The sequence below is a fragment of the Gigantopelta aegis genome, chromosome 9, assembly GCF_016097555.1.
Source record: "Gigantopelta aegis isolate Gae_Host chromosome 9, Gae_host_genome, whole genome shotgun sequence".
In the NCBI taxonomy this organism is placed as follows: domain Eukaryota; kingdom Metazoa; phylum Mollusca; class Gastropoda; order Neomphalida; family Peltospiridae; genus Gigantopelta; species Gigantopelta aegis.
The window spans coordinates 3,153,918-3,181,662 of NC_054707.1; the positions used below are offsets into that span (position 1 = coordinate 3,153,918).

At 34.9% G+C, this 27,745-nt stretch overlaps 2 protein-coding genes across 3 annotated transcripts in view; one reads left to right on the forward strand and one right to left on the reverse strand.

The window, feature by feature from the left end:
* Nucleotides 1–1,339: 1,339 nt before the first annotated feature.
* LOC121380879 (mediator of RNA polymerase II transcription subunit 18-like) lies at nt 1,340–11,545 on the forward strand. 2 transcript variants are annotated; one of them, XM_041509883.1, is made up of 7 exons: nt 1,340–1,426; nt 3,781–3,968; nt 6,080–6,155; nt 6,414–6,530; nt 6,889–6,967; nt 10,069–10,208; nt 11,103–11,545. In XM_041509883.1, exons 2-7 carry the CDS (start codon nt 3,788–3,790, stop codon nt 11,146–11,148), a joined length of 639 nt encoding a protein of 212 aa, XP_041365817.1. In that variant the 5' UTR covers nt 1,340–1,426; nt 3,781–3,787; the 3' UTR covers nt 11,149–11,545. The 2 variants fall into 2 exon arrangements, with proteins under 2 accessions (XP_041365817.1, XP_041365818.1); XM_041509884.1 differs by lacking the exon at nt 1,340–1,426 and adding an exon at nt 1,828–2,024.
* A 7,866-nt stretch (nt 11,546–19,411) lies between these two features.
* LOC121381437 (CD9 antigen-like) overlaps nt 19,412–27,745 on the reverse strand; it is a 29,945-nt gene continuing 21,611 nt past the window's right edge. Inside the window, exons 8-9 of the mRNA XM_041510751.1 lie at nt 26,855–26,938; nt 19,412–25,537 (exon numbers count right to left, since the gene is read on the reverse strand). Coding sequence (XP_041366685.1) covers nt 25,481–25,537; nt 26,855–26,938 — 141 coding nt within the window. The 3' untranslated portion in view covers nt 19,412–25,480. The remainder of the gene's footprint in view (nt 25,538–26,854; nt 26,939–27,745) is intronic.

Below are 27,745 nucleotides of genomic sequence, written 5' to 3' on the forward strand. Positions count from 1 at the left end.
AACAGCACTTATTGATATAACTGATAAATGGTTACATGAAATGAATGAAGGAAATCTAAATGGAGTCATATTTCTTGATTTTAAAAAAGCTTTTGATGTTGTGGACCATTCAATTCTGATTCAAAAGTTAAACATTTATGGCGGCAAAGGGAATTCTCTTAACTTGTTCCAATCTTATTTAAGTAACAGCACTCAGCAAGTCACTATATGAATGGCAACATCAGAACCTAAATCCATAATTTATGGTGTTCCACAGGGTTCCATACTAGGACCTCTTCTCTTTATACTGTACATAAATGATCTTCCACTATACATTGAACCACAAGTATGTATGCAGATGATTCAACAATGTTCATGTCAGGGAAAACTGTTACTCATATTCAAGATAAACTACAGCCCGATCTGAATAGTGTAGAAAAATGGTGTTCCTATAATAAAATGTTCATAAATACAAAAAAGACCAAATATATGACTATAGAAACAAGACAAAAAGTTACAATCCAAAATGATATTTCTTATATAATAAATTCAGAACGTCTGCAACACACTGATTGTGAAAAACTTTTAGGAATTAAAGTTGATAATAATTTAAAATGGACAAATCAGGTTAAACATGTGTGTTCCTTGACCCCTAAACGTCTGTATCTGTTGTCGAAAATCATACCTGTATTTAAATTTAGATGCAAGAAAACTTTTCTACAATGGGTATATTTTACCACTCATCGATTACTGCTGTGTAATTTGGGGAAACTGTAATCAGGATGGATTAGAACGTTTACTAAAACTGCAAAAGAGAGCTGCAAGGATGTTATTAGATGTAGATCCTATTACTCCATCTGCCCCACTATTTAAACAGTTAAAATGGATGACAATGGAAACACGAATCCTCTATCACAAATGTTTACAAATTTATAAATGTCTATACAATGAAGCCCCAAACTATCTTTCAAACTTATTAATATATGTATTCCAAAACCTAAAATGTCTTTATTTAAACATGCTTTCAGTTACTCTGGACCAGTACTTTGGAATCAATTACCTAAAGCTATCCGATCATCGCTAAATACTGCTGTTTTTAAATATAGACTCAAGAAATATTTTCTAAAATAATATCATCTGTACATATGTTTATTGCAATATATGTATTTTCTATTTGTTCATAAATGTATGTATTGTAATTCTGTATCGTTTGTACCTGAGGGCCTCAGGGAAGATTAGCTTTTGCTAACTGTGTTACACTCACTAAATAAAGAATTTATTATTATTATTATTATCAGAGTGGTCGAACTTGGCAATGCTTTTTAAAATAAAAAGTGTAATAAGTGTCACCGTTTCCGGTAGGTCTGTTTTTGGTGATTTTTAAGATGTTTTTATGCGTGCACATTTTCTAATGAGAAATATATTGATTTCTCTTCTACATATTTCTGTAAGAATATGATCAATATTTTTACGAATGCTAAATCCTACTTTCCGTAAATTTAAGTTCATTCTATTTAGTCGCTCTAGACCGATAAACGTAAGGGCGGGATTTAGCTCAGTCGGTTGAGTGCTCGCCTGAGGCTGAGGTGCTAGCGACACTAGTAGCGTCATAGGATCGAACCACCTCGGTGGATCCATTCAACTGATTGGGTTTGTTCTCGTTCCAACCAGTGCACCACAACTTCCAAAGGCCGTGGTATGTCACATGTGCTTTCCTGTTCGTGGGAAAGTGCATATAAAAGATTCCTTGCTACTAAGGCAAAGAGAATGAAAGTTATAGATTTGCGTCCGAACAGTTTTAAAAACACATGAGGCTTTTTTTTAATTTTTCATTATTTTTATTGATCTATTATTTCCATAGTAGATTCAAGTCCAAATGAGGTCGACACATCAGGAGTTCGGCAATGTTTGGAATATACTGCTTCCTGCTTGAGGATTCGGTGCTCTACTGGGCTACACTTCAGAATTTATGACGGAGATGGCAGTTTTGGCGCAAAGGACCTCGTAGACATTGCCACTATTGACGATTTGGAACTTGAATTTGTGTGATGATCATTAAGTGCCATTTTTGTGCAAATAATGATACATTTTGTAAATAATAAAAAATTTCAGCGGTACTTTCACGGCATGCGGGCGGTGGACACAAATCTATAACTTTCATTCTCATGGCCTAATGAAAAAATGTAGCAGGTTTCCTCTGATGACTACATGTCAGAATTAACACATGGGAATGAGTTCGACCCATACCCCCCTTCAGTGGTTAGGGTTAGTCTTAGAGACTGATATAGAGGGGTACGGGTCTAACTCTTTCCACGAAATGTTTGACATCTGATTAATTAATCAATGTGCTGTAGTGGTGTTAAACAGAACAAACATAAACTTTGAATTTGACTATAGTCACATAGTTGCCTAGATATATATATATATATGAGCATTATCGTGCATGTCTAGCTCAAGCCCAAGTACTTTGTTGGTAAAAGAGCTAGACGGACATTTGAACAGTTATCAATGCCCTCTAAGAGTGGGGCAGGACGTAGCTCAGTGGTAAAGCGTTCACTTGATGTGCAGTCAGTCTAGGATCGATCCCCATCGGTGGGCCCATTGGGCTATTTCTCATTCCAGCCAGTGCTCCACAACTGGTGTAGCAAAGGCTGTGGTATGTATTATTCTGTCTGGGATTGTGCATATAAAAGATCCCTTGCTGCTAATCAAAAAGAGTTACAGTAGCCCATGAAGTGGAGACAGCAAGTTTCCTTTCTCAGTGTCTGTGTGGACTGTGATCCGACGCCATATAACCGTAAATAAAATGTGTCGAGTGCATCATTAGCTAAATTATCTGTTGAATGTCAAAAATTGCAACAACTCAGTGCTTCTAAATTATGGTAGCCCCACACCCATGGCTAGTGATATTCATTGTTGGGCTAGTAAATATCTACTATTGCCATGCCCAACGGCTAGTGAAAATATTTAGAAAAATGTTGCTTTTAAGTCTTTTATGTAAATAGGAATATCCTGCCCCCACCCTCACCTCCCAATGTTTGTGTTTTTAAGTTCTATCTCGCTCTTTAGGTGACATATATCCGATTATTACTATTATTTAGTAAAATTATATTAAAGGGACATTCCTGAGTTTGGTGCATTGTAAGATGTTTCCGACTAATAAAATATTTCTACGATTAAACTTACATATTAAATATATTTTCTGGTTTAGAATATCAGTGTCTGTATATTCAATGTGTTTCTGGTCATCTTAATATTTGTAAGAAGCCCAAACTGGATTTTGTCTTCAAATAATTTCATACGTATGAAAAAATTATATTTTTTGAAATAAAGTGAAATTTAACCTAGTACAAATATTAGAACAATCAGAAACACATTTAATATACAGCCATTAATATTTTATGCAGAAAAATATATTTGATATGTAATTACGATCGTTAAAAAGTCTTAGTTAGTCGATAACATCGTTAAAAGTGCAGCAAACTCAGGAATGTCCCTTTAACTTAAAGTAAAGTAGGACTAGTGAATTTTTAATCATGGCTAGTAAATTTTAAAAACCGCTGATCCCATGGCTAGTGTATTTTATAAAAATTCTAGAAACCCTGCAAAAACCTACAGTTATTATTCAACAAAAACTAATCATTATTAGTCTTAATCAGAGTTTACAATGTGTGGGTATTACCTTAATGTAGCAAGTTATACAAGTTATATAATCAGCATATTTATTTTTAAAACATTAGTATGTTCATTTCAAAATAACCTATAATGAATTTATCGGATTTGTTCTGTCTTTGTGTACAGATTGAAGATGGAGAGTACGTTTAGTATTGGGTTGAAGTACAACATCGCCCCCCATCAAGAGTATCTCCTCCAAGGCACCATCATCGACTCTCACCGAGAGATTCTACTGCATCGACTACGGGGACTGTGCGACAACACGGACAGCAACCTACAGAGCTTCAGTGACCATGAGATGGTGTTCACACTGCGTAAGATTTTATAATCATATGGCACAATATTTCACACAAAGTGTCGTTCTGTTCATATGTACATGTAGGTTAGGTAAATTTAAATTTAATCAAACCGCCAGTTGGATTAATTAGCAAACCGTTTTGTGTTGTGAAACTGAAAATGTTAAAAATAATTATGGCAGGTCATAATATACTGAACTGCAAAAGAAACGCGAGATTTTTAAATGTCATTTCTATATGGTAAATTATAACAATTTATTTCGGGGATGTAACTGTCAATATTACAATTATTATGACTGAGACCCAAATTGCAGGTACCCTTTCAACTTTCCATGAAACGACACGCCAAAACGCACCTGTCTCGAAGGCCGTGGGTGGCAGTCGCAAACAATTGTCATGAAAACCGAAATGCACGTGCATCTCGTGGAGATTATGGGTATAAAAACCAACTTGAACCGCGTTCCTGGCATTCGTAATTTGCACGCATTAGGTATGACCCGATTGTCAGCAGCGCAGAGAGAACAAGCTATCGGCCGATTGCAAGCCGGGCAGCGTGCCCTGGTTGTTGCTAACGCTTACAATGTCCATGTCAGCACCATCCATCGTCTACAGCAGCGGTACATCAACACCAACAGCACTGCAGACAGTCACCGCAGCGGGCGCCCCCGGGTGACCACGCCCAGGCAGGACCGCTACATCAACCAGCAACACCTCCATGATCGCTTCAGAACGGCCAGCATGACAGCTCGCGCGACCATTGGCACTGGACAGCGACCCATTAGTGACGACACGGTACGACGTCGACTGGCCGCCAACAACCTGTTTTGCCGACGTCCCGCTCGAGGACCTGTCCTCACCGCCCGCCACCGTCAGACACGACTACAGTGGGCTACACAGCACCAACATTGGCGGCATCAACAATGGAGGTTGATAGTCTTCTCTGACGAGAGCCGGTACTGCGTTTCCAACTCGGATGGCAGAGTGAGGGTGTGGCGTAGGAGGGGTGAACGCTACAGAGACGCATGTGTCCTGGAGAGAGACCCGTGGGGTGGCCAAAGCATCATGGTTTGGGGTGCTATAGGCCTGAATCAGAGAATTGGGCCCTTCTTCACGCGTCACCATAACCACGTGTTCCAGCAGGATAATGCTCGCCCCCACACGGCCAGGATCACCATGGACTTCCTGCGTCAGCACAACATCAGAACCATGCCGTGGCCGGCTCTCAGCCCTGATTTGAACCCGATTGAACACCTGTGGGATGAAATCCAGAGACGGCTTAACCAGATGGTCCCACGGCCGACAACTCGTGTGCAACTGGAGGCAGCTTTCTTGAGGGTGTGGGCACAGGTGCCAATGGCTTTTGTGAACTGCCTCGTGCACTCCATGTACCGACGGTGTATGGCCGTTTTGAACACCCAGGGAGGACATACACGGTATTGAACATGTCACGCCCTACAATCTCGATGTGCTGGATCCCCCCACTACCTGAACACAGGCAAACGACCCAGAGACTGTGGTCAAAGTGCATCCAATAAATTGACTTTATCAGATTTTTCAAAATTTATCTTTGATATTAATAAATTGAAACATATTTTCTCAGCCACACATGTGTCGCGTTTCTTTTGCGGTTCAGTATATTATAGAATTGAAAAAGTAGAAGAAGTGACTTCACCCTTCCCAGAAGAAAGTGGAGAAGTGTGATCAAATAGGTGTAGTGAACCATTATCGATACATTTAATTTTTTGTCATATTTCACGTTTTTCCAAAAAGGTTCCAAATTAGACACTTAGTTCAAATTGTAATATTTCTACTACTTCCAGTAATAAAATTTAAGTAATGCAATTAAATATTTTTTTATTAAAGCACAATAGTATTAAATAAATGATAATTAATATGTCATTGTTCTGTTAAAATGAAAGTAATAAGGAGTCTCTTTTTTTGGCATTACTATAATTAATTTGGCCAAGAACTACAAAATGCTTTACCTGCTAATGGCTCAGTGACTTTAGCCGACATTCAGTGAAAAAACTTCCATTTCGCCAGCTAAAATAGGGCCTTAATTATGGAAATAAGACATGTTGATATTTAAAAGTAATCATTAATTTAACATTTTTTCATTTTTGCTTCAGGTGGCCCAGTAGCTCAACCAACCAACTTTGTATTGTTTCGTGTGAGGCGAGCCCTTGACACACCTGATGCTGCGTAGTAAGTTTGTTTAGCTGATACAGGTCACAGTCTTTCATGGCAACTGTTCTTCTGTTTGAGTGCTCGTTTGAGGTGCTTGCATCACAGGATCAAACCACCTCAGTGGATACATTCAACTAATTGCATTAGGAACAATGTAGCGGGTTTCCTCTGATGAATATGTGTCAGAATTACCAAATGTTTGACGTCCAATAGCCGATGATTAATTAATCAATGTGCTCCAGTGGTGTCATTAAACAAACCAAACTTTTTTTTCAGCCACATACGATATCTAGGACAACCAGAAATTGGGAACAGACCAACCCTAGTGCGAGCATGCTTTGATGTTGCTTGTTCAGACAATGTTGTCCAGTTTCTTAATGAAATGGGATTCAGGTAATAACAGATAATTAAACAATCAAAGGATGTTACCATACCAAAAACTGCTTATAATGTCTATGATACAGGGCTGAACCTAGCCTAAAATTACCTGAACTGGTGTGTGGGTCCAGTAAACAAAAGAATCCATAGGTATGAAATGTGTGAAACTAGTTTGTACTGAAGAAATACAGGATCTAATACTATCATCTGTTATCAGATATTTGATCATGAATATTAAAGTGGTATTGTTTTTTGGTTTCAATGTTATTTGTATCATAATTATAATAATTATAGGACAACCAGTTTAGTGTTAGGTAAAGCATTAATTATCAATTGATTGTGTTAATGGTTATTGTTTAATTTTTTGTTTTAGGTTAGATCATGAATATGTGATTCAGGGACATTTTTTTCACAAAGGACGGATGAAAGTAACAGTTTCTAAGATTTTCAGGGTATGTACATGTAAATTATGGTATGGAATGTCTACAATATTTTCACTAGACGAAAAAATATGTGCTTAAGAATTGTTTCATTTGCGAATTTATAAAGTTAATGAAGGATGTAGAAAATTGTAATGTAGCATTGTGTATATTGAAGCAGTAATGTGGGGTATACTGTTGCTTCTTAAATCCTGGTTCACGTTGATTACTCCTGCTTCTACTTTCTTAGAAGTTTAATCCGGGAAGTTTCAGAGATTGTTATACAATTTTAAAACAGTAACCAATTTTCTGGTAGGAGTCATGTATTGCTTTAGCAATACTCTCAGAATGCTTGTTTATATGGTAACTAATGGCCACATACGTAGTGTTCTCTGTTTACCTGTGGTCACAATGCAGTACTCTCAGAATGCTTGTTTTAATGGTATCTAACGTAGTGTTCTCTGTTTACCTGTGGTCACAATGCAGTACTCTCAGAATGCTTGTTTTAATGGTATCTAACGTAGTGTTCTCTGTTTACCTGTGGTCACAATGCAGTACTCTCAGAATGCTTGTTTTAATGGTATCTAACATAGTGTTCTCTGTTTACCTGTGGCCCCTGCGTGTGCTGTAACCTCACCGTGGTGCAGGGGTGTAACATTCTCTTTGAGAATGGCCAATACAGCACAAAATTGAAGTTTTGAGTAAAATTCAGTATCCGTAAAATTCTGTGATATTTGTGTTTTTGCACAGTTCTTTACACTGTTTTTGTTTAAGTCTTGAATTTTAATATTGATGTTGATCATCACTTTATTTATTTTCATTACCATTGTATGACACCCAATAGCCGATGTATTATTTGTGCTGGGGTGTCGTTAAACATCCATTCGATTCCATTCAATTGTTTACCTGTGGTCACAATGCAGTACTCTCAGAATGCTTGTTTTAATGGTATCTAACGTAGTATTCTCTGTTAAACTGTGGTCACAATGCAGTACTCTCACAATGCTTGTTTTAATGGTATCTAACGTAGTGTTCTCTGTTTAACTGTGGTCACAATGCAGTACTCTCAGAATGCTTGTTTTAATGGTATCTAACGTAGTATTCTCTGTTAAACTGTGGTTACAATGCAGTACTCTCAGAATGCTTGTTTATAAGGTATCTAACGTAGTATTCTCTGTTTAACTGTGGTCACAATGCAGTACTCTCAGAATGCTTGTTTTAATGGTATCTAACGTAGTATTCTCTGTTTACCTGTGGTCACAATGCAGTACTCTCAGAATGCTTGTTTTAATGGTATCTAACGTAGTATTCTCTGTTTAACTGTGGTCACAATGCAGTACTCTCAGAATGCTTGTTTTAATGGTATCTAACGTAGTGTTCTCTGTTTAACTGTGGTCACAATGCAGTACTCTCAGAATGCTTGTTTTAATGGTATCTAACGTAGTGTTCTCTGTTTAACAGTGGTCACAATGCAGTACTCTCAGAATGCTTGTTTTAATGGTATCTAACGTAGTATTCTCTGTTTAACAGTGGTCACAATGCAGTACTCTCAGAATGCTTGTTTTAATGGTATCTAACGTAGTATTCTCTGTTTAACAGTGGTCACAATGCAGTACTCTCAGAATGCTTGTTTTAATGGTATCTAACGTAGTATTTTCTGTTTAACTGTGGTCACAATGCAGTACTCTCACAATGCTTGTTTATAAGGTATCTAACGTAGTATTCTCTGTTTAACTGTGGTCACAATGCTTGTTTTAATGGTATGTAACGTAGTATTCTCTGTTTAACTGTGGTCACAATGCTTGTTTTAATGGTATCTAACGTAGTATTCTCTGTTAAACTGTGGTCACAATGCAGTACTCTCAGAATGCTTGTTTATAAGGTATCTAACGTAGTATTCTCTGTTTAACTGTGGTCACAATGCAGTACTCTCAGAATGCTTGTTTTAATGGTATCTAACGTAGTATTCTCTGTTTAACTGTGGTCACAATGCAGTACTCTCACAATGCTTGTTTATATGGTATCTAACGTAGTATTCTCTGTTTAACTGTGGTCACAATGCAGTACTCTCAGAATGCTTGTTTTAATGGTATCTAACGTAGTATTCTCTGTTAAACTGTGGTCACAATGCTTGTTTTAATGGTATCTAATGTAGTATTCTCTGTTAAACTGTGGTCACAATGCAGTACTCTCAGAATGCTTGTTTTAATGGTATCTAACGTAGTATTCTCTGTTTACCTGTGGTCACAATGCTTGTTTTAATGGTATCTAACGTAGTATTCTCTGTTAAACTGTGGTCACAATGCAGTAGTCTCAGAATGCTTGTTTTAATGGTATCTAAAGTAATATTCTCTGTTTAACTGTGGTCACAATGCAGTACTCTCAGAATGCTTGTTTTAATGGTATCTAACGTAGTGTTCTCTGTTTAACAGTGGTCACAATGCAGTACTCTCAGAATGCTTGTTTTAATGGTATCTAACGTAGTATTCTCTGTTTAACAGTGGTCACAATGCAGTACTCTCAGAATGCTTGTTTTAATGGTATCTAACGTAGTATTCTCTGTTAAACTGTGGTCACAATGCAGTACTCTCAGAATGCTTGTTTATAAGGTATCTAACGTAGTGTTCTCTGTTTAACAGTGGTCACAATGCAGTACTCTCAGAATGCTTGTTTTAATGGTATCTAACGTAGTATTCTGTTTAACTGTGGTCACAATGCAGTACTCTCAGAATGCTTGTTTTAATGGTATCTAACGTAGTGTTTTCTGTTTAACAGTGGTCACAATGCAGTACTCTCAGAATGCTTGTTTTAATGGTATCTAACGTAGTGTTCTCTGTTTAACAGTGGTCACAATGCAGTACTCTCAGAATGCTTGTTTTAATGGTATCTAACGTAGTATTCTCTGTTTAACTGTGGTCACAATGCAGTACTCTCACAATGCTTGTTTTAATGGTATCTAACGTAGTATTCTCTGTTTAACTGTGATCACAATGCAGTACTCTCAGAATGCTTGTTTTAATGGTATCTAACGTAGTATTTTCTGTTTAACTGTGGTCACAATGCAGTACTCTCAGAATGCTTGTTTATAAGGTATCTAACGTAGTATTCTCTGTTAAACTGTGGTCCCATTGTAGATGCTGCAGCCGGAGAAGACTGACATGTCGAACCTGGAGCCGTTGTCGCCGTCTCACCTGGTGGAGCTGAGCGTGGTGGCGCCCGCCGGGCAGGACAAGATTGGGGAGGATATGAAGAATTTTGCCGAGCAGTTGAAACCGTATCCTTTTGTAGTCCATCACAGAACATACTGCAAATGAGACACAGCAGAGCAGGGGGATTAGGTAGGCTCTTATCCCCCCCCAATAATTCTGAATAAAAAATATTGGTAGTAAATATTAAGGCAGAGATAAATTATACTTGTAGAATGCAGGAAATTGCATTTCAGGACATCTAGAATTCAAAATGTTATGGGAGAGCATACCCACGAACCCGCTAGACACTTTGCTTTCGATCTCAGTCAGTCTACTTGCTTCTGCCGTGCCTGGAAACTATTTTGCTTTGATTATAAACTTAATAGGTTATTCAAAAAAAAAATCCAAGTATGTATATTTCTTAAACATACACATCCATATGACAGATCATTTGTTGGGGATCACTTCTGAAGCTTGTTCTGAGGTTATGTCCCAAGTGTCCTGAGTAACCATAAACACACATCTTCATTTTAGAATGTCATTTGTGTCTGTGGCATCATCAACTTACACGCTTGTAGACTAATGTTTGGTTTTATTGTTTAGCATTTGTTAAACTATAATACAAAATGTCTTCTTTAAGGTTTTAAAAAATAGAATGGTAGTACCAAATTGATGAATACAGTAGTACCCATTGTAGATGATTTCTATTATTTGTGGTTTCAAAAAGTATCTAACTTGTTTTTTTCTGTCTCTCTCTTGCTCTCTGTCTCTGTCTCTCTGTGTACTTCCTTGGCAGAACCTTTGGCTTTTCCTCATCCCAACCAGTGTCCCCTGCTGCTAATGTAAAAATGTGGCAGGTTTCCTCTGAAGACTACACACTAGAAATACCAAACAATGAACACTTAATGGCTGATGAATGATTAATGTGCCCTCGGGATGTCATTAAACACAACAGACTCTTTTCTTTGACCATATACTAGACTAGTACAGCTGGACAAGATCGATCCCAAGAAAATTCCACAGTGAAGTAGGATTCCATACTGCACCTTGGAGTGGGGAAAAGAAGCTGATTGGACCAGTGTGGATAATATGATGTCCGTTCTGGTGAAGTGGAGAACAGGCAGTGGAAGACGATTTAACAATACAGACTGATGATGAGTGATGAGGCAACGTCAGTAGCTGTTCAAGATGGTTGTACAAAGAATGGAGAAATTGATGTCCGTCAGATATTAAATAGATCGGTTTCAGTGCAATGCCAGATTGTCATATATGTCAAATAAACCAGAACCGGCAAGAAAAGTGGGGAGAAAAGTAGAAACAGCTTTTCGTGGCTAAAGTTACTACCCTATTGTCAAATGCAAGAATATTTTGTGTTATATTGACAAATTTATTATGCCATTCTACAATAAACAGATTTCTTCAATACATTTTGTAGTTTAATATTTGGTTTAAATTAGCCACTTGGAGAATACAAAAAGTGTACTTAAAAATTATTATGTTCAGTGTTAAAAATAATCTAAAAATGAGTTTGTTGTCGGGGCGGGACGTAGCCCAGTGGTTAAGCACTCACCTGATGTGCAGTCGGTATAGGATCAAACCCAATCAGTGGGCTCATTGGGCTATTTCTTATTCAAACCAGGGCACCACGACTGGTATATCAAAGACCATGGTATGTGCTATCCTGTCTGGGGTGGTGTACATTTTAACATCCAATAGCCTACGATTAATAAATTAATCTGCTCTAGTAGTGTCCTAACACAAAACAAATTTCAACTTCAGTTTATATCTTCAGAACTTTGTATATTTCAATTAGAAGCAGTTTTATAGACTGTGCAACAAAATGAGCACCAATATTAATTTATATTTAAAATTATCAGTTTGAATCCATTTAGTTTTTGTGTCTATTAAAAATGTCAATTTACTGAATTGTGTAATGAAAAATTATACACATTAAAATATTCTTGTTTCTTTTGTTGTTCAGCATCTATGTTGAAACAACATGGGCTAGGACATGTCTACCGTGTATTCCAGGAAGCCATCTTAGCACTAAGATCACCATAGGTGCATAACTACCGTGACTTACGGTAATCTTAACATTAATATCGGTTTGTGGGAAAAGACCCAGGACTGTGAAGACTGCAGAGGATCTTTTTGCTCAAGATCACTCCCATCATTTACAGGTGGCTTGTTAATAAAATTGTGTTCCATCAATGAAAAAAGCACCAACTGCATAAAGTTGAGAAATGGAGGCTGATCAGAACTGGTTTAAGGAGCCACATCGCCCCTTCCCAGGATATATATTTTGCAATCCCCTCGGGGAGAGGAAATGATCTAGGGAAAATAGATGTACACATCACCGTGGGACCCCATGAAGCACAGGACCCGTTAGCACGTGCTACTGAGATAAACCGGCTCTGGGGCTAATGGAAAATGGAAACCGATGGATGCAAATAAACAACAAAACTGTTTAATCTTTATTTCTTTAATGACAATCACAAATAAGAAAATATTAGTTATACAACATGTTAACAAAATAAAACAAGTGGTATAATGTCAGATCTAGAAAACCTGCACAGCACAATGTTTGACAACAGTAAGGATATATTTAGCTAATGTTAAAAACTAATGCACAGTGTTCCCATGACTTAACACAGGTTTGAATCTATGAATCACAATTTTATTGCATGTAAGAAAATGGTTGAAGAAATGAGATTCATTAATCTACCTAAATGATACAAAATGTAATTTACAATATTTTGGGTTCTTTTAATCGCACTTCTAAAAATAAATGGTCGTTAGTGTAATGTGAAAACGTGCAGATTGTAGCCTAAACTCCGGGGGCAGAGGATCAACACTCTCCCCAGGGGGAAGGCTGTGCTCCATGCCATTGTATATTATTCAACCCTCGTCTCACAACACAAAATTGTATCTACTGGTAGGGGATCAACCCCCTCCCTAGAGGGGAGGCTGTGATGCGTGTCATTGTATATTATTCCTCCCCACTCCCACCTCCCAATAGCACATTTTATCTACTGGTACACACCAGTGTAGAAGACTAAATTACATCAAATTATACCTTGGTATATAAGTACATTTAATTCAAAAGCCTGGGTGTAGACTAATGAAGCCATAAAGTATCATAAAAAAAAAAAGAAGTGATTAAACTGGCAAGCAGTATTTAACCCAGCAACATACGTACATCTAAAAACAACCTGATTAAATACATACGGATACATGTGTTAAAATGCACAAAATAACACAGAAGCAAGATAAAATAACTCCAATTGTGCACTTTCTATGTAAACACAATAGCACCTGCAATGAAATCCCATGATGCCTGGTATGAATAATTATATATAATTCAAGTATAAGGATAGATTGGGAGAAACAAAATAAACAAAAGTGTGTTCTTTATTTATACCCTGTAACCAGTCTGATATCAACGGTCATAGCTATAAAACGTATTTGAAAAATAAGAAGCAAGCAAATCTCCCTGTAGTCTAATAATACCTAAATGAAACAAATTGTAAATTATTAATTAATAACAACAAATATGTGGATTAAAAAAAATTAAATGAAATAATGTAATACAATGTGTAATATTTCATGCAAGAAAATAAGTAATCACGTGATTATTTACTACAGCAGAAAACATGAATATTTGGAACATAAATACGTTTATTTCGCCTTCATGTAAAATTCTTTAATCTCATTGGTTGTTTGCCGTTGGACAAATCCCTTATATCCCTGTGGGCGGAGCCAAATTCTCTTATACCCTGTCTGTAATTTCCAACAGTTTCCAGCCACCCCAGTTAATGCTAAAGCAATAATTAGATTATAAATAACATTGATAATCAATTAAGTATATTAATATCTGTTTAAATTTCGTATTACAAATATTTGAAGATAAAAACTCGTTTATCGATGGAACTATTTTTCGTCACTGGCAAGTGGTTTCGTTCGCGTCCGCGTGGTACGGCTCCGTTAATAAATTGTTAACAATTATTGTCTGGCGTTATTTTGATTATTTGGCTATATCATATGGTTTAACATCTCTCGGGGTATATGGCTTTTTATCTACCCTCAGTGTGCTCACAGAGGGTACATAAAAAGCCATATACCCCTCGTGATACTTCTACAACGTATAATGTATTTTTGAACATGTTTCACCAAAAGTAGTTTTTAAATAATACTGTTTTTGTCAAAAAAAAACACCAACAAATTATCTCCAAATGTATTTTTGATTGTCTATTTTTTTTATATAAATAAAAGATCCTTAGCTAAAAATAGAAGAAAAAAAGTAGCATCTTTATTCTGAAGACATCCAATAGCCGGTGATTAAAGTGTTCTAGTGATGTCATTAAACAAAACAAACTTTACTTTGGTAGAAAAATACTTGTTTAGCAAACTTTACATTCCAAAATAAACATTTTAAAAATCAAAATAAAGGAATATAATAAATGTTTGTGTACAATGGAATGTCTCACAATCTAGTAAGCTGTACCAATCGTCCAACAAGTTTGTGTGCCTCCTAACCAGAACAAAATGTCTATCCTCAACTTTGTATTTTTATTCCATAGTTTAATTAACAAAAGTTATTATGGTCCACAATTTGTATAATGTAGCATCAGATAGCACAAAATTGTCATTGACAAACATTTGTACAAAGTATTTTTTTTTTTTTAAATAGCATGGAGGATGTTTTATCTTCAATGTTTTGTTGTTCATAAAAATGCACACAAATTGTATTTACAAAACTTGGAACTATCTTCAATTACCTGGGACAAAAAAACAAACAAACACCATCTTTGGTCACAGATGGGATGGTATGACTGTAATACACAAATATTTTAGTCTGTTTAAGTTTTCAAAAATAATTAAAATTCTCTAAAACAAAAATATCTGGTACCATGCATGATGTGTGGTGTGAAAAAACCTTTATTACCCTCCTGGTGAAGATATAGCGGTGTCGTACAAATTTCGTACGCACCACCAGGTGCGTATTACAAACTGTATTTTGATTTGTCAACAGGGAACAGAGTCAATTTCAATTGGTTGGACAGCGACCTTATTAGCATAACGGGACTATTTTTTTCATTCATAATTAATGTCAAGGTCAGTAACATCCACAACTTTTACTACAAATGTCATTCATTAAAAGTTGATGTAAACTGGACCGCGCGAGAAATATTTTTAAATAAAATATAAAAATAAAAGAATGAATAGAACAATAACTAAACATATTCATTTTATTTATTATGTGGATTTTTGGTCTACAAATTATTATTGTCAGTTGTGATTTGTGAATTCATCATTATTAAGGTCTACGACAGTCACTTTTTGAACCCTTGTTTTGGCTTCGTACACAATAAATGAAACATATCCAACGTTAATTTTTTCATATGATATATTTGACAAAAGGTAGTTTGTTTGTTTTTTAAACTTAAACCTAATATTTTTTGTAGAATTATGAAAAAGTAAAATATGCCGACCTGTAAACAGCGTTGTTTGCTTGTTGTAGAAATTTAACAGGGGTCAAGGTTAGTAGACCAGTTTTTATTTTAATGTGGCGATGCATTGTAATAATATAGCTAATTTTGAATTTGAATGACGTCAGAATTCCAATGTCGTCACTTTGCACTTCCTTAGAATAACCAGACTGGGTACATGACGTTTCCGTTTTAAGAATGCTGGAAAAAATCCAATGCAAAATTCCTATTGATTTTATTTTTTTTCGAACATTACTGAAGCACCTGAATGTGTTTGAAGAAAATTCTGTGATTGAAAAATTGTACCTTTTACGAAATATTGATTTCAAGTGAAATTATGGAAAGATATGCTATATTTATTGTGTACAAAGAAAGCCAAAACAAGGGCGCGAAAAGTGACTGTCGTCGACCTTAAAGTTATAACTAGTTTTCCCGTGAACTCAGCTTCTTTTGCAAGCTACACGTTTTTAACTGCAAAAACACTTGTTATTCTCTTATTGGTTGGATTTTTGGTCAACAAATTGTTATTGTCAGTTGCGATTTGTGAATTCATCATTATTAGCATAACCAGTGGGGTAACGGGAACATTTGTTTTTTTGGGGGCGTTTTGTTAAAATATGGAATTATGCATTAGTTTTACCCATTTTTCACCCAATATGAAAATAAACATATATTGATGCATGTACCTTACAGCTTGCTTTAAATTAAAAAAATGAAACCCGATGGAAATTTATGGGGAAGTACGTCTACACCTCCCCTGAAAACGTCACTGAGAAGTAGCGTAAGTACAACGAACTATTTCTCAATGCGGCGGTACGTAGTCGTGCACCAGCTAGTTATGCAAATCAACATCCGGTCTTGAAATAGGCTACAAAATTGATTGATTGATTGATTGATTTTTCATAATTTGCGTGATTTAAAGGAGGGTAATAAATAAAATACCACACTCGTTTTCGCTAGATATAATTTTTACGAAACTCGTGAACTTCCCAAACGTATCTGACCGAACGAAAGTGAGGTCAGATACGTTTGGGAAGTTCACTCGTTTCGTAAAAATTATATCTAGCGAAAACTCGTATAGTATTCTATATTTAATATCTAGCGAAAACTCGTATAGTATTCTATATGTACCGGTAACCAAAATAATAAATAAAACGAGGTGAACTCGACTAGATTTGTACACACTGGTTACAAGGTTTTCTACTGAATTGTGGCAAGTGAGGTAAAATAAATCTTTATATTTTCACAAAAATCATGTTATAAATGTGTGAATGCAAAAAAATATATATATATATTACCAAGGAAGAACTGCATTTAATGATTGAGCTAATAGAAAACAAATTGACATTGTGGTTAGTGCACTATATCCGCCTTCCTGAGTATTTTTGAGCAAAACGACTGAGAATTAAAATCCAGGCCTCTGCTTCTCCATCTTGTAACAAACAGTCTGGACTGGGGTGGTTCAACAATTATGTAATGCTTGGAGTGGAGAGAGAGCATCTTGGTATATGTTATAGAACATGGGAGCTGGTGGGGACCCATTTACTGAGAGTTGTTTAAAGCTTGCAAAACGTCACTGCAACTATACATTAATCATTACTGGTAAAAAAAAAATTAAAACTTTACAAAGTATTTATTACCAAAAGAACCCTATACTTTGCATGCTGGAGCAATCATAATGTTGACATATTCACAAGCGAAGGTACCATTCCATATGACTATTGCATTTCAATGCAGTAGCTAGAAATGGCTTTCAAAGATGTAATGTCGGGGAAAGGATAACTAGCATTGCTAAATAAGACTGTGCTGTATTTGGCATTATGCAACTGTTGTATGGCCCCCACTCTTAAATCAATCCAGTCTAATGTCGAACAAGAATTTGTTTGAGAAACTGTACCATGTCTTAAGTCATCATATTCATACCGTAAGCATGGCCTGAAAAATAATCTTTTTTTTTTTTTACCAGTGATTGTTTCCAAAATATATTCGATATAAAACAGATATTTTGACATAAGAGTTATTTTACACTAATTAAAAAATAGTAAAAGCTCAATTTAATGGTTTATTGAAATACGAAAAAATATATTTTACTAACCAGTTTGAAAATAGACTTAATACAAATGTTTACAACCATGAGAGGGTACAAATACAGGATCCAAACAATTATATATACACCCATTTGGTTTTTAAAAAATGGTTCATATACATTTATTTTTATTAACAAGTATGTATTTTTAGAAAAAGAAAGGTTAATAACTGTTTTATATTGTTGCATGTAAAAGATCACACTTGAAAATATATCAATTTTGTTCTTCATCTTGCTTAGTAGAGAATCATTTACTGTACTTCATTGACAAGGATATAGTAATAATTACGAAACCTCATTTCAATCATTCGCTATTAAGTAACATATTCTAACATCATAATTATAATTCAGAATAGCTAGGACTGGGGAGTAAATCACGTTCGATCACATTATCATTATGAAAATGTTATATTCTGGACTACATGCACACAAGGTACATGTTTATAGGAAGTACCCATGTTTATAGGAAGTACCCATGTATATAGGAAGTACCCACATATTTATTGGAAGTACCCACATGTTTATAGTAAGTGCCCACGTTTATAGGAAGTACCCACATTTATAGGAAGTATCCATGTATATAGGAAGTACCCACATATATAGGAAGTACCCATGTATATAGCAAGTACCCATATATTTATTGGAAGTGCCCACGTTTATATGAAGTACCCACATTTATAGGAAGTACCCACATTTATAGGAAGTATCCATGTATATAGGAAGTACCCACATATATAGCAAGTACCCACGTTTATAGGAAGTATCCACATTTATAGGAAGTACCCATGTATCATGTATATATGGGAAGTACCAATGTTTATAGGAAGTACCCATGTACATGTATATAGGAAGTACCAATGTTTATAGGAAGTATCCATGTATATAGGAAGTACCCACATATATAGGAAGTACCCATGTATATAGCAAGTACCCATATTTATTGGAAGTACCCATGTACATGTATATAGGAAGTACCAATGTTTATAGGAAGTACCCATGTACATGTATATAGGAAGTACCAATGTTTATAGGAAGTACCCATAGGAAGTACCCATGTATATATGGGAAGTACCAATGTTTATAGGAAGTACCCATGTACATGTATATAGGAAGTACCAATGTTTATAGGAAGTACCCATGTACATGTATATAGGAAGTACCAATGTTTATAGGAAGTACCCATGTACATGTATATAGGAAGTACCAATGTTTATAGGAAGTACCAATGTTTATAGGAAGTACCCATGTACATGTATATATGGGAAGTACCAATGTTTATAGGAAGTACCCATGTACATGTATATATGGGAAGTACCAATGTTTATAGGAAGTACCCATGTACATGTATATAGGAAGTACCAATGTTTATAGGAAGTACCCATGTATATACAAGTACCCATATATTTATTGGAAGTGCCCATGTTTATAGGAAGTACCCATGTACATGTTTATGGGAAGGTTTATAGGAAGTACCCATGTACATGTATATAGGAAGTACCAATGTTTATAGGAAGTACCCATGTACATGTATATAGGAAGTACCAATGTTTATAGGAAGTACCCATGTACATGTATATATGGGAAGTACCAATGTTTATAGGAAGTACCCATGTACATGTATATATGGGAAGTACCAATGTTTATAGGAAGTACCCATGTACATGTATATAGGAAGTACCCACATATATAGCAAGTACCCACGTTTATAGGAAGTATCCAATGTTTATAGGAAGTACCCATGTATCATGTATATATGGGAAGTACCTATGTTTATAGGAAGTACCCATGTACATGTATATAGGAAGTACCTATGTTTATAGGAAGTACCCAGGTATATAGGAAGCTGAGGCTGCTTGAGGTTAATTTCTACCACTTCAAAATGTGGTAATTTCTTATACATACATGTAAGTTACACATTGCAATAAATTATATAGAAATTCTACAGTAATTACATTGTCACCGACTTTTAGATGTAAGATTAAATACAATTAATGACTTAACACACAAACAGCAGACTTATCAAGAATAGGAAGCTTGGAAAAATTAAATTGATTGTTTTTAAACACTGGTATTAATTCAACTGGGAAAAATCTTACTGGTTCATAAACTTCCCTTCCATCTTCAATGCTCTTAAAAAAATAATCTAAATTTGTTATTCATAATTGTAAAAGTAAAATGTCTCTAGCAAATGCCAGTACACCGATCTACAAATGGCCTCAAACAGGTTACGCATTCATCTGGTCAAGTAGACCAGTTTAGTGTGAATTAGTAACAGAATTAAGGCACTTTACTTCAAATCTCTCTTAGTCAGTGTTTTCTAAGGGCTCAAACAAAAAATAAATAAACTTAATAATTAAAAAATAAACAATTATAATAAATAATTTATTTTAAAAAGATATATCTACTAAAATGTAAGCACATTAACAAAAAAAAAAAAGTTTTTAAATCAGATACATATGAGAAAAGATAAATATTACAATGAAATCAGTTTCTCTGTATTGGCATTGCCATGTTATGAACCTATTTCTCTTATAGTTCTTAAGTGCAACAAAAATGTTTATTTGAAGAAAACAAAACCCTGTCCACCTGCTGTATTCCGTTATTTAAATAATATAATTTTTATAACCTCTATTTTTCTCATGCCATTAACCAGTATGTAATATTTTCAAAATTTAATGAGCAAAAAAACTACAAAACCCCCAATAACAGCCACTACCAATAAGCAAATACATGTATGTCTTGTGTTTAAACAATTGTGTGATAAATGTAAAATGCAGTGATAGCTACCAACAATTAACAGTTAAGACATCATTTCTATTTGAAAAAGTCACAATTTTATACAGATTATATTTCTATAAATACAACATTTACATGTAATCACATCAATGAGAAATATGATGAATAAAACTTCATATATTTAAAACTGGTCTTTTTTCCCCTTGTTTTTGACAAAACAATAGTAATTAGTGATTAAATTAATTTCAGAGTTAGGGACCACTTTCAAAGAAAACATCGTAAGCCTAGTTTTTCATGTAAACATAAACCTCTGATTGGAAAACAAATTCTGTAAGAACAGTACAAATAATAAACTTCTAAATATATGTAAATCATTGTTTTTTTCTTTACTGTGATCTGTCTTTCATAATAGCGTAATATTTTACATGAATTAGATTCCAAAACATGATGAACACGTACCACAGCTGTTACTGTAAACATAAACTTAGATGTTTTGTGAAATTGGCTCCTAGTTTCACATTTCCATGATTAGTTGAACAAAGAACATTAATATACATTTATACTGTGGACAAAATGGGCAGCGAAGACATTAGGGAAGCATAAATCGGGCAATTCACCCATGACAAACCAAATTTTAACAAATGTTGTTTAGGATGAAACTGTTTTGGTTTTTTGGTTTGTTTTCAACATAGTATTACCATCTTAAAATCTTCTTTTCTGAACTTGTATGTGTTTACTGACTTCATATGACTAAGGACTGAATAATCTGCTTAGGGCCCTTTCAACCGTAATATCACACCTGGGCATGAAGATGCTGCTCATATTATTTTTGTAAGTTAACATAATCTTGTAAAGCTATTATTAATAAGGATTTCTTAACTACATGTATATTGTGGTTTGCCAGTTTACAGTAGCTGTAAAAAGATGACAAAATGATGATCAATGTATAATATTTACAAATATGCAAATGAGCAAAACAAAAACAAATGACTAGTAAAACAGCTTGTGATGACTGACCAAATGGTCTTCATAGGCAAATCCCTTTCATGTAAATACTTTATAATTCATAAAGGCTTCACTGTGAATTACACCACAAATGATAACTGCTTACTGTTATAAACCACAAACTCTGTATCTATAATACAGATCCCATAAATACAATAGTAAACTTCTATCATACTAGTAATAAAATATGTCTTGTCTTACGTGTTTTTAGAAATATGTGTTAGTACTTTAACACTTTAGAAAATGAAAAAGATTTGCCTCTGAAATGAGTGCAATACTGTTACAAAATGTTGAATTGCAAAGTTATAAAAAATCGACAAAATCAGTAATGAAAATAACTTAAAAGGATAAAACGTTCTAACCTAAAATTTAAAAAGCTGTCATGGCCATTTTTACTCAAATAAAAAAAAAGAATAAAAAAAAGAACTCTCTGCCAAAGATTGCTAAGAGATCTGTATCAAAATATTGCAACACAGATCTATAAATAATTGTGTGAAAACGAAAAACCCATGCCATTAACAGATACATTTATATGCAAGCATTATATGTAGTCTAAAATATCTGAAGATGAAAAATAATCCTGAATTCTGTAAGAATAAAAGGGGCTTTTGTTACAGATAAAAGCATTTCACTATGCATTTGAAATATTTACCAAACAAATGAATACATGTTATAATTAGTAAAGTAGCCAAAGCTGACAAATATTGACCAATTAAACATCAACAGTTACCAATATGGTTCACACCTAAGTGCACAGTAAACAGTCACAAGTTGTCCAGAACTAGAAAATATGAAAAACATTCAGGGCAATACAATCCAAACGCATTCACGAGAAAATCTCCAATATAAAAAAACAGAATTTGGAAAAAATATTAAATTATTCTTAGGACCAAAATACCTTGAAGGTTCCTATCAGATTCTTTACAACAATAGCCGTTTTGGGATCTTCAATCTGTTAGTAAATCCAAGATGTCAAACACATTTCACAAGTAATTTAGTTTAATTGGTTCACATGTGATCAAATTTGTTTCAGCCTCTTTTTTTTTTTGGGGGGGGGGGGGGGGGGGGGGGGAAGTGAAATTTGTTGATTAGCTTTAATATATTTATCAAGATACAAAATCATTACAACTTATTATTTTAAAATTTGTATAATAAAGAAGAAATAAGTAACAGTTATGTACTAAAAAAGGAAACCTTAAAACAGCTATGATAATGTACCGATATCAAGTATAAACCATGGACACCTATACCAGTTTCCAAAAATTACCCGACAGGGTGCAATTTGTTTTTAAAATTTTGATTAGCAGTTTTTCCTACTGGATGGAGAATTGATTAGCAACTATTGGAATTTGATTAGCGCTTTAATAAAATGAGTAAACATGAATAAAACACATTCTTTTCAATAAAATTGCATATTTCTTATACATGTATCTGTATTGTGGGTTGCTTACCCCAAAATAAAACAAGTACAGAACAGTACATGTGAAGGGTCATCACTGTCACTTGTTTACAAGGCCGTATCCTCCGGAGGTCAAGGAGGGCAGTTGCCTCCCCCCTCCACACACCCAGAGAATCTCACTTTGGGTTTTTTGGCTATATAGAAAATAGCATAGAAATGTCAGGGTTTAATTTTTATAGTACAACATATTTCTGAATAATATTTGTCAATGGTTATGCTAAGCAGCTTGGTCATCTAACTTGTTCAAAGTGATTTTTTAGTCTTTCCTGAGTTGATTTGTATGTCTGATCCAAAGTGCGATTGAAGCCCGAGAAAAATTCCTCATTTGGCTGATCATTCCGACGTATTCGGTGTTCATTTTTGTTATGAAAATTGACAATTCTTAAACGATATATATACGTATTTTACCGGAACATTATTTGTCGAGGCAATTCGAAATTAAAAACGCCAAGCTGTTAATTAGTCGATAATACCGTATGTATACGCAAACATTTTCGCGGCTAAAATAATTCGCGATCAAGCTTTCATTTTACATTTTCACGATAGTTTTTGCCAATAATAAAATAAAAACGACCAATATCAACTGAACTCCTTTCAATGACAGTTTCACGTACGATATAATTATACTCGAGACATTCTCGCCATGCGGTCCGTGTGCCGTTAGTCTTGTCCGCATGTATGTCTTGTCCGCATGATAATACATGATGAAGAAAACTTGAAAAATCACAAACTACACCAAATACTATTTATTAGTAGTATTCATAGGTTGCATTTAGGTATACAAATAACGAAAGCCACAAGTATGTATCGAATATAAGAATAATCAGTGTAAAAACAACAAACTGAAATCTTGTAGTCACGAGATACCAGACGTGAGTTCAGCCAGTCGTTTGTCGCTAATGTTTGTCACACGGTTTTTTACGCAACAAGTTAAACCGAACGACCACTTCGAAAACCGGTCAAAATAATTATCAGACATTTTGACTACTGGCTATCGCTGAACGCAGATCATGCATAGCACCAAGTGTCACTTGTAGTATAAAACCATGTGGCAGGTAATTTGACGATAAAAATAAAGTGCATGCAATGCGCTATGTGTTTTGTATCTATAGGCATTATTCAAAGCTAAATCGGAAATAAGTTAACGCGTAATTAAATTCGCGGAGCTATCAGCATGTTCGCGGTATATTTAATTCGTGAACATAATATATTTACGTGCACGGTAGGCTACAAGTTCAGTGTACAATATCATAGCTGCTTGCAAATTAGGTTACCACGATGACGTAGAAACTAGTACGTTACGTCACTGTTGTTAAAACGTCAAACATCCTCCGCGTATTCCGACAGTATTTTCTATTTGAAATACTAACACACGCGAAAAGGTTGTACACTGAGATAAATGTTACAAATGTTTATCATTGGCGAATCAGTTACATGTACCTTGGCTGCGATCACGGAAAATCGACACCCCTAAGTGCGTTCTTCTCCCGCGATCTCAATTCAAAGATCAATTTGGTTACAAAAAACATGCATCGCAAACTGCTAGTCATTGTTACAATATTGCATCGCGATCGCAAGATTTTGCATCGCTTTTTGCGATGCGAACCCGGTCATTTTGCAGCCTGCCCGATTTGCCTTTTGTATACAAAATTGTAAACCCTGTGATTTGCCAAGTCAATCCAATGACATTCAAAAGTTACTATCAAACACAATAACAAAATGTCTGGTTCGAAGAAAACAAAGGCAATCATTATCTTGAATGGGGGAATAAAATAATTCTGATATTAACAAAATGTTAAATATAAAATCTCATATATATATATATATATTTGTTTGAATTTGTTTTGTTGTTGGTGCTTATCAAAGTTGGACAATTCTAGAACATGAATTCAATATACTGTCATATTCACGTAGACCAACTAACTCGCTTAAGTACTAAGGCATGAATAATAAAGAGTGGAAATGTATAAGAAATTAGGGAAAATCTTAATTCCAGTATTTTTAAATATGTATTTAGCTCTTCGTGTTTCCTGTCTTGTATAGATACCTTCACCACTCTGATATACATTAACAAAAACTGGGTTTTTAAAAAATGATGTAACAATTAAAAACATTCTCAGTTTTACTATCAACAGCTATGACCTGGTATTACACCAACTTCAGTGATTGAATGATTCATGATTGTGTTATGTAGTCTGTCAACACGTCACCTTTTCGCAAAAACCTGGAGCCACAATATGATCTCCAATTATCTATCAACCAAAATGCTTTGGAATGACGCACGTTTTACAATGTTCAGCGACAGTCACCACATTTTAGAGGGGACAATTTAGACTAAGCTAGGATTTTCAAACTACTATAATTTTAGCATTCATTTACTGCCATATATATGATATTTAAATATATGTGTATTTCTGTAAGTAATAAATGAAATACTGCACAAGCATTAACTGACAGCTCTAGTTGTAACAGATTAATTTAAAAGACAAATAGTAGTGTCAATTCAGGACATATTAAAAAGTGTTGGGCTTGTTTCTTCTTCATATGTTGTTGTGGTTGTTCGCTTCCTATTAAGATCCTGTATTACTCTTCTTTGTCAACTTTCCGGCACAAGAAAATTGCAAATAGGAGTCCAAATATCTGAAAAAGAAGTTAATTGCAAGTTACAGATCATAAGAGCTATTTTCAAAATTGCACAGCACCAACACATGTCAAAACGAAACAAAGAAATGTTTTTATTTCACAATGTATTCAACACATTTTTATTTCCAGTTATATGGCACCAGATATATGGCCAAGGACAACACAGTTAATGAAAAGAAATCCACTGACGTCATTCCATGGGCATTTTTTGTTTTGTTAGTTGCATATTTCTTTTGTATGCACCATTCCAGTCAGGACAGTGCATGTCATGGCCTTTGTTAAACCACTTGTGGAATACTGGCTGGAACAAGAAATACCCAATGGGCCCACCGACAGGAATCAATTGTACTTCAGGCAAGCACTTTACCATTGGGCTATGTTATCACCCACCCCAACTGATGGAGAGGCAATATGCGAAACGGACATATCAGTTGCAGAACTAATGACAAAATTATCATTCATCTATTTAATTAATATTACATAGTATATTTTAAAAAACAATGCCAAAAGCCTTACACATGGTCATTTAATTTATGTCAATGAGATGTTGCAGTTGTAAATCATGACTTAAATATTGATGTTTATGTGTCGTCGTATTACTGGGCAAGAATCCCAAAACACATTATGCAATTATTATTATAATGCCAATATACAGGGACAGGTCATGGCATCACTAGAAACCATTAAAATGTATTTCCTCCTGACAATAATCTGAGGATTTATGTACATCCAGGGCTTCAAGATTATGTTAGCCCCACTCCCATGGCTAGTGATATTCAATGTTGAGCTAGTAAATACAGGGCTTCTAGATTATGGTAGCCCCACTCCCATGGATAGTGATATTCAATATTGAGCTAGTAAATAACTACTACTTCTAGATTATGGTAGCCCCACTCCCATGGCTAGTGATATTCAATGTTGAGCTAGTAAATAACTACTATTGCCATGCCCGTGGCTAGTGAAAAAAAGTTGTTAAATGCATTTAAGTCTATTTTGTAAATATGAATATCCTGCCTCCAACCCCACCCCCCAATCTTAGTGTTTTTAATCACTATCTCCATCTTTAGGTAACATCTGATTATTACTATTAGTAAAATGATATTAAGTAAAGTAGGGCTAGTAAATTTTCAATTGTGGCTAGTAAATTTTTTAAATCACTGATCCCATGGCTAGTGAATTTTGTACAATTTCTAGAAGCCCTGTAAATCTATTTCATTTTTAACAATAATAACAACTTATTTGAATAATCTCCTTTCAGTGTGAAGGGTTATATGAATACTAACAATCTCTGGAAATATAAATGTGAAATTGTACCTGTAGCCCAGCCATTCCACAGCCAATTCCGATGAGAATAATGCTCTTACTGTTGATCCAGCTTTTCAGAGACTCTTTGCAGCCCTGTAATAAACCACCAATTCCTTGTAGATTAAACACCAGCCACTGGCATTTATTGATTCAAATATTATTTTTGTGCTTATATCCATTATATTAAGGTTCATGCATTGTCCTGGACCCACAATTCAGCTTTCTGGGCTAGCTGTCCAAGACAGTGGGTTAGTAATAGAGAAGTTGGTGTACATACTGGCCAGTCTTAAAGTCAATGGCTTAACCACCACGTCAGTAAGGCCAGTTCACCAGTTACCAAGGTTCATATACAGATTTGAAAAGTGTTTTAATTTTTGTGGTCATAATGAAAAGCTTGAATTTGAAAAATACATCATGAACAGTGCTTGAATTGCATATTTCTGCAAAAAAGAAATATATATATTTTCGTCAAGTTTATTTTCTTGTCATTAAAAAACTTGTCAGTTGGTATTACTGAGTTTTCATTGTGATTTTATCACAAATACTGAAAATGGTGAAAATGGAATCCAGATGTTCAAGTATTGATTTAATGCAGAAACTTTCATATAGTTACTGCTTTTAAAGGGATACATCCATTTTATGTCCAACACTCATAACCAGTATTGATCCATATGACTCGTAAAGGGCCATTATGATATTGATCTCTTTCTGTAATGTGATATGAGATTTATTCAATGCTGACCTGGCAGATATGCACTGGGAAACACATTTCCCTCATGTAACAAAGCTGTAAGACAACACTGTAATGACACCACTTGAGCACACTGATTTATTAATCATCGGCAGTTGGTAATTTTGACATATAATAAAAGAGAGAAAACCTGCTACATTTTTTTTCAT

Bases quoted from the DNA above. Each gene is read 5' to 3' on its own strand.
- LOC121380879 (XM_041509883.1), top strand. From the start codon at position 3,788: ATGGAGAGTACGTTTAGTATTGGGTTGAAGTACAACATCGCCCCCCAT. The intron at 3,969-6,079 runs GTAAGATTTTAT...TTTTTGCTTCAG, and splicing joins TGAGATGGTGTTCACACTGC to GTGGCCCAGTAGCTCAACCA. The intron at 6,156-6,413 runs GTAAGTTTGTTT...CTTTTTTTTCAG, and splicing joins GACACACCTGATGCTGCGTA to CCACATACGATATCTAGGAC.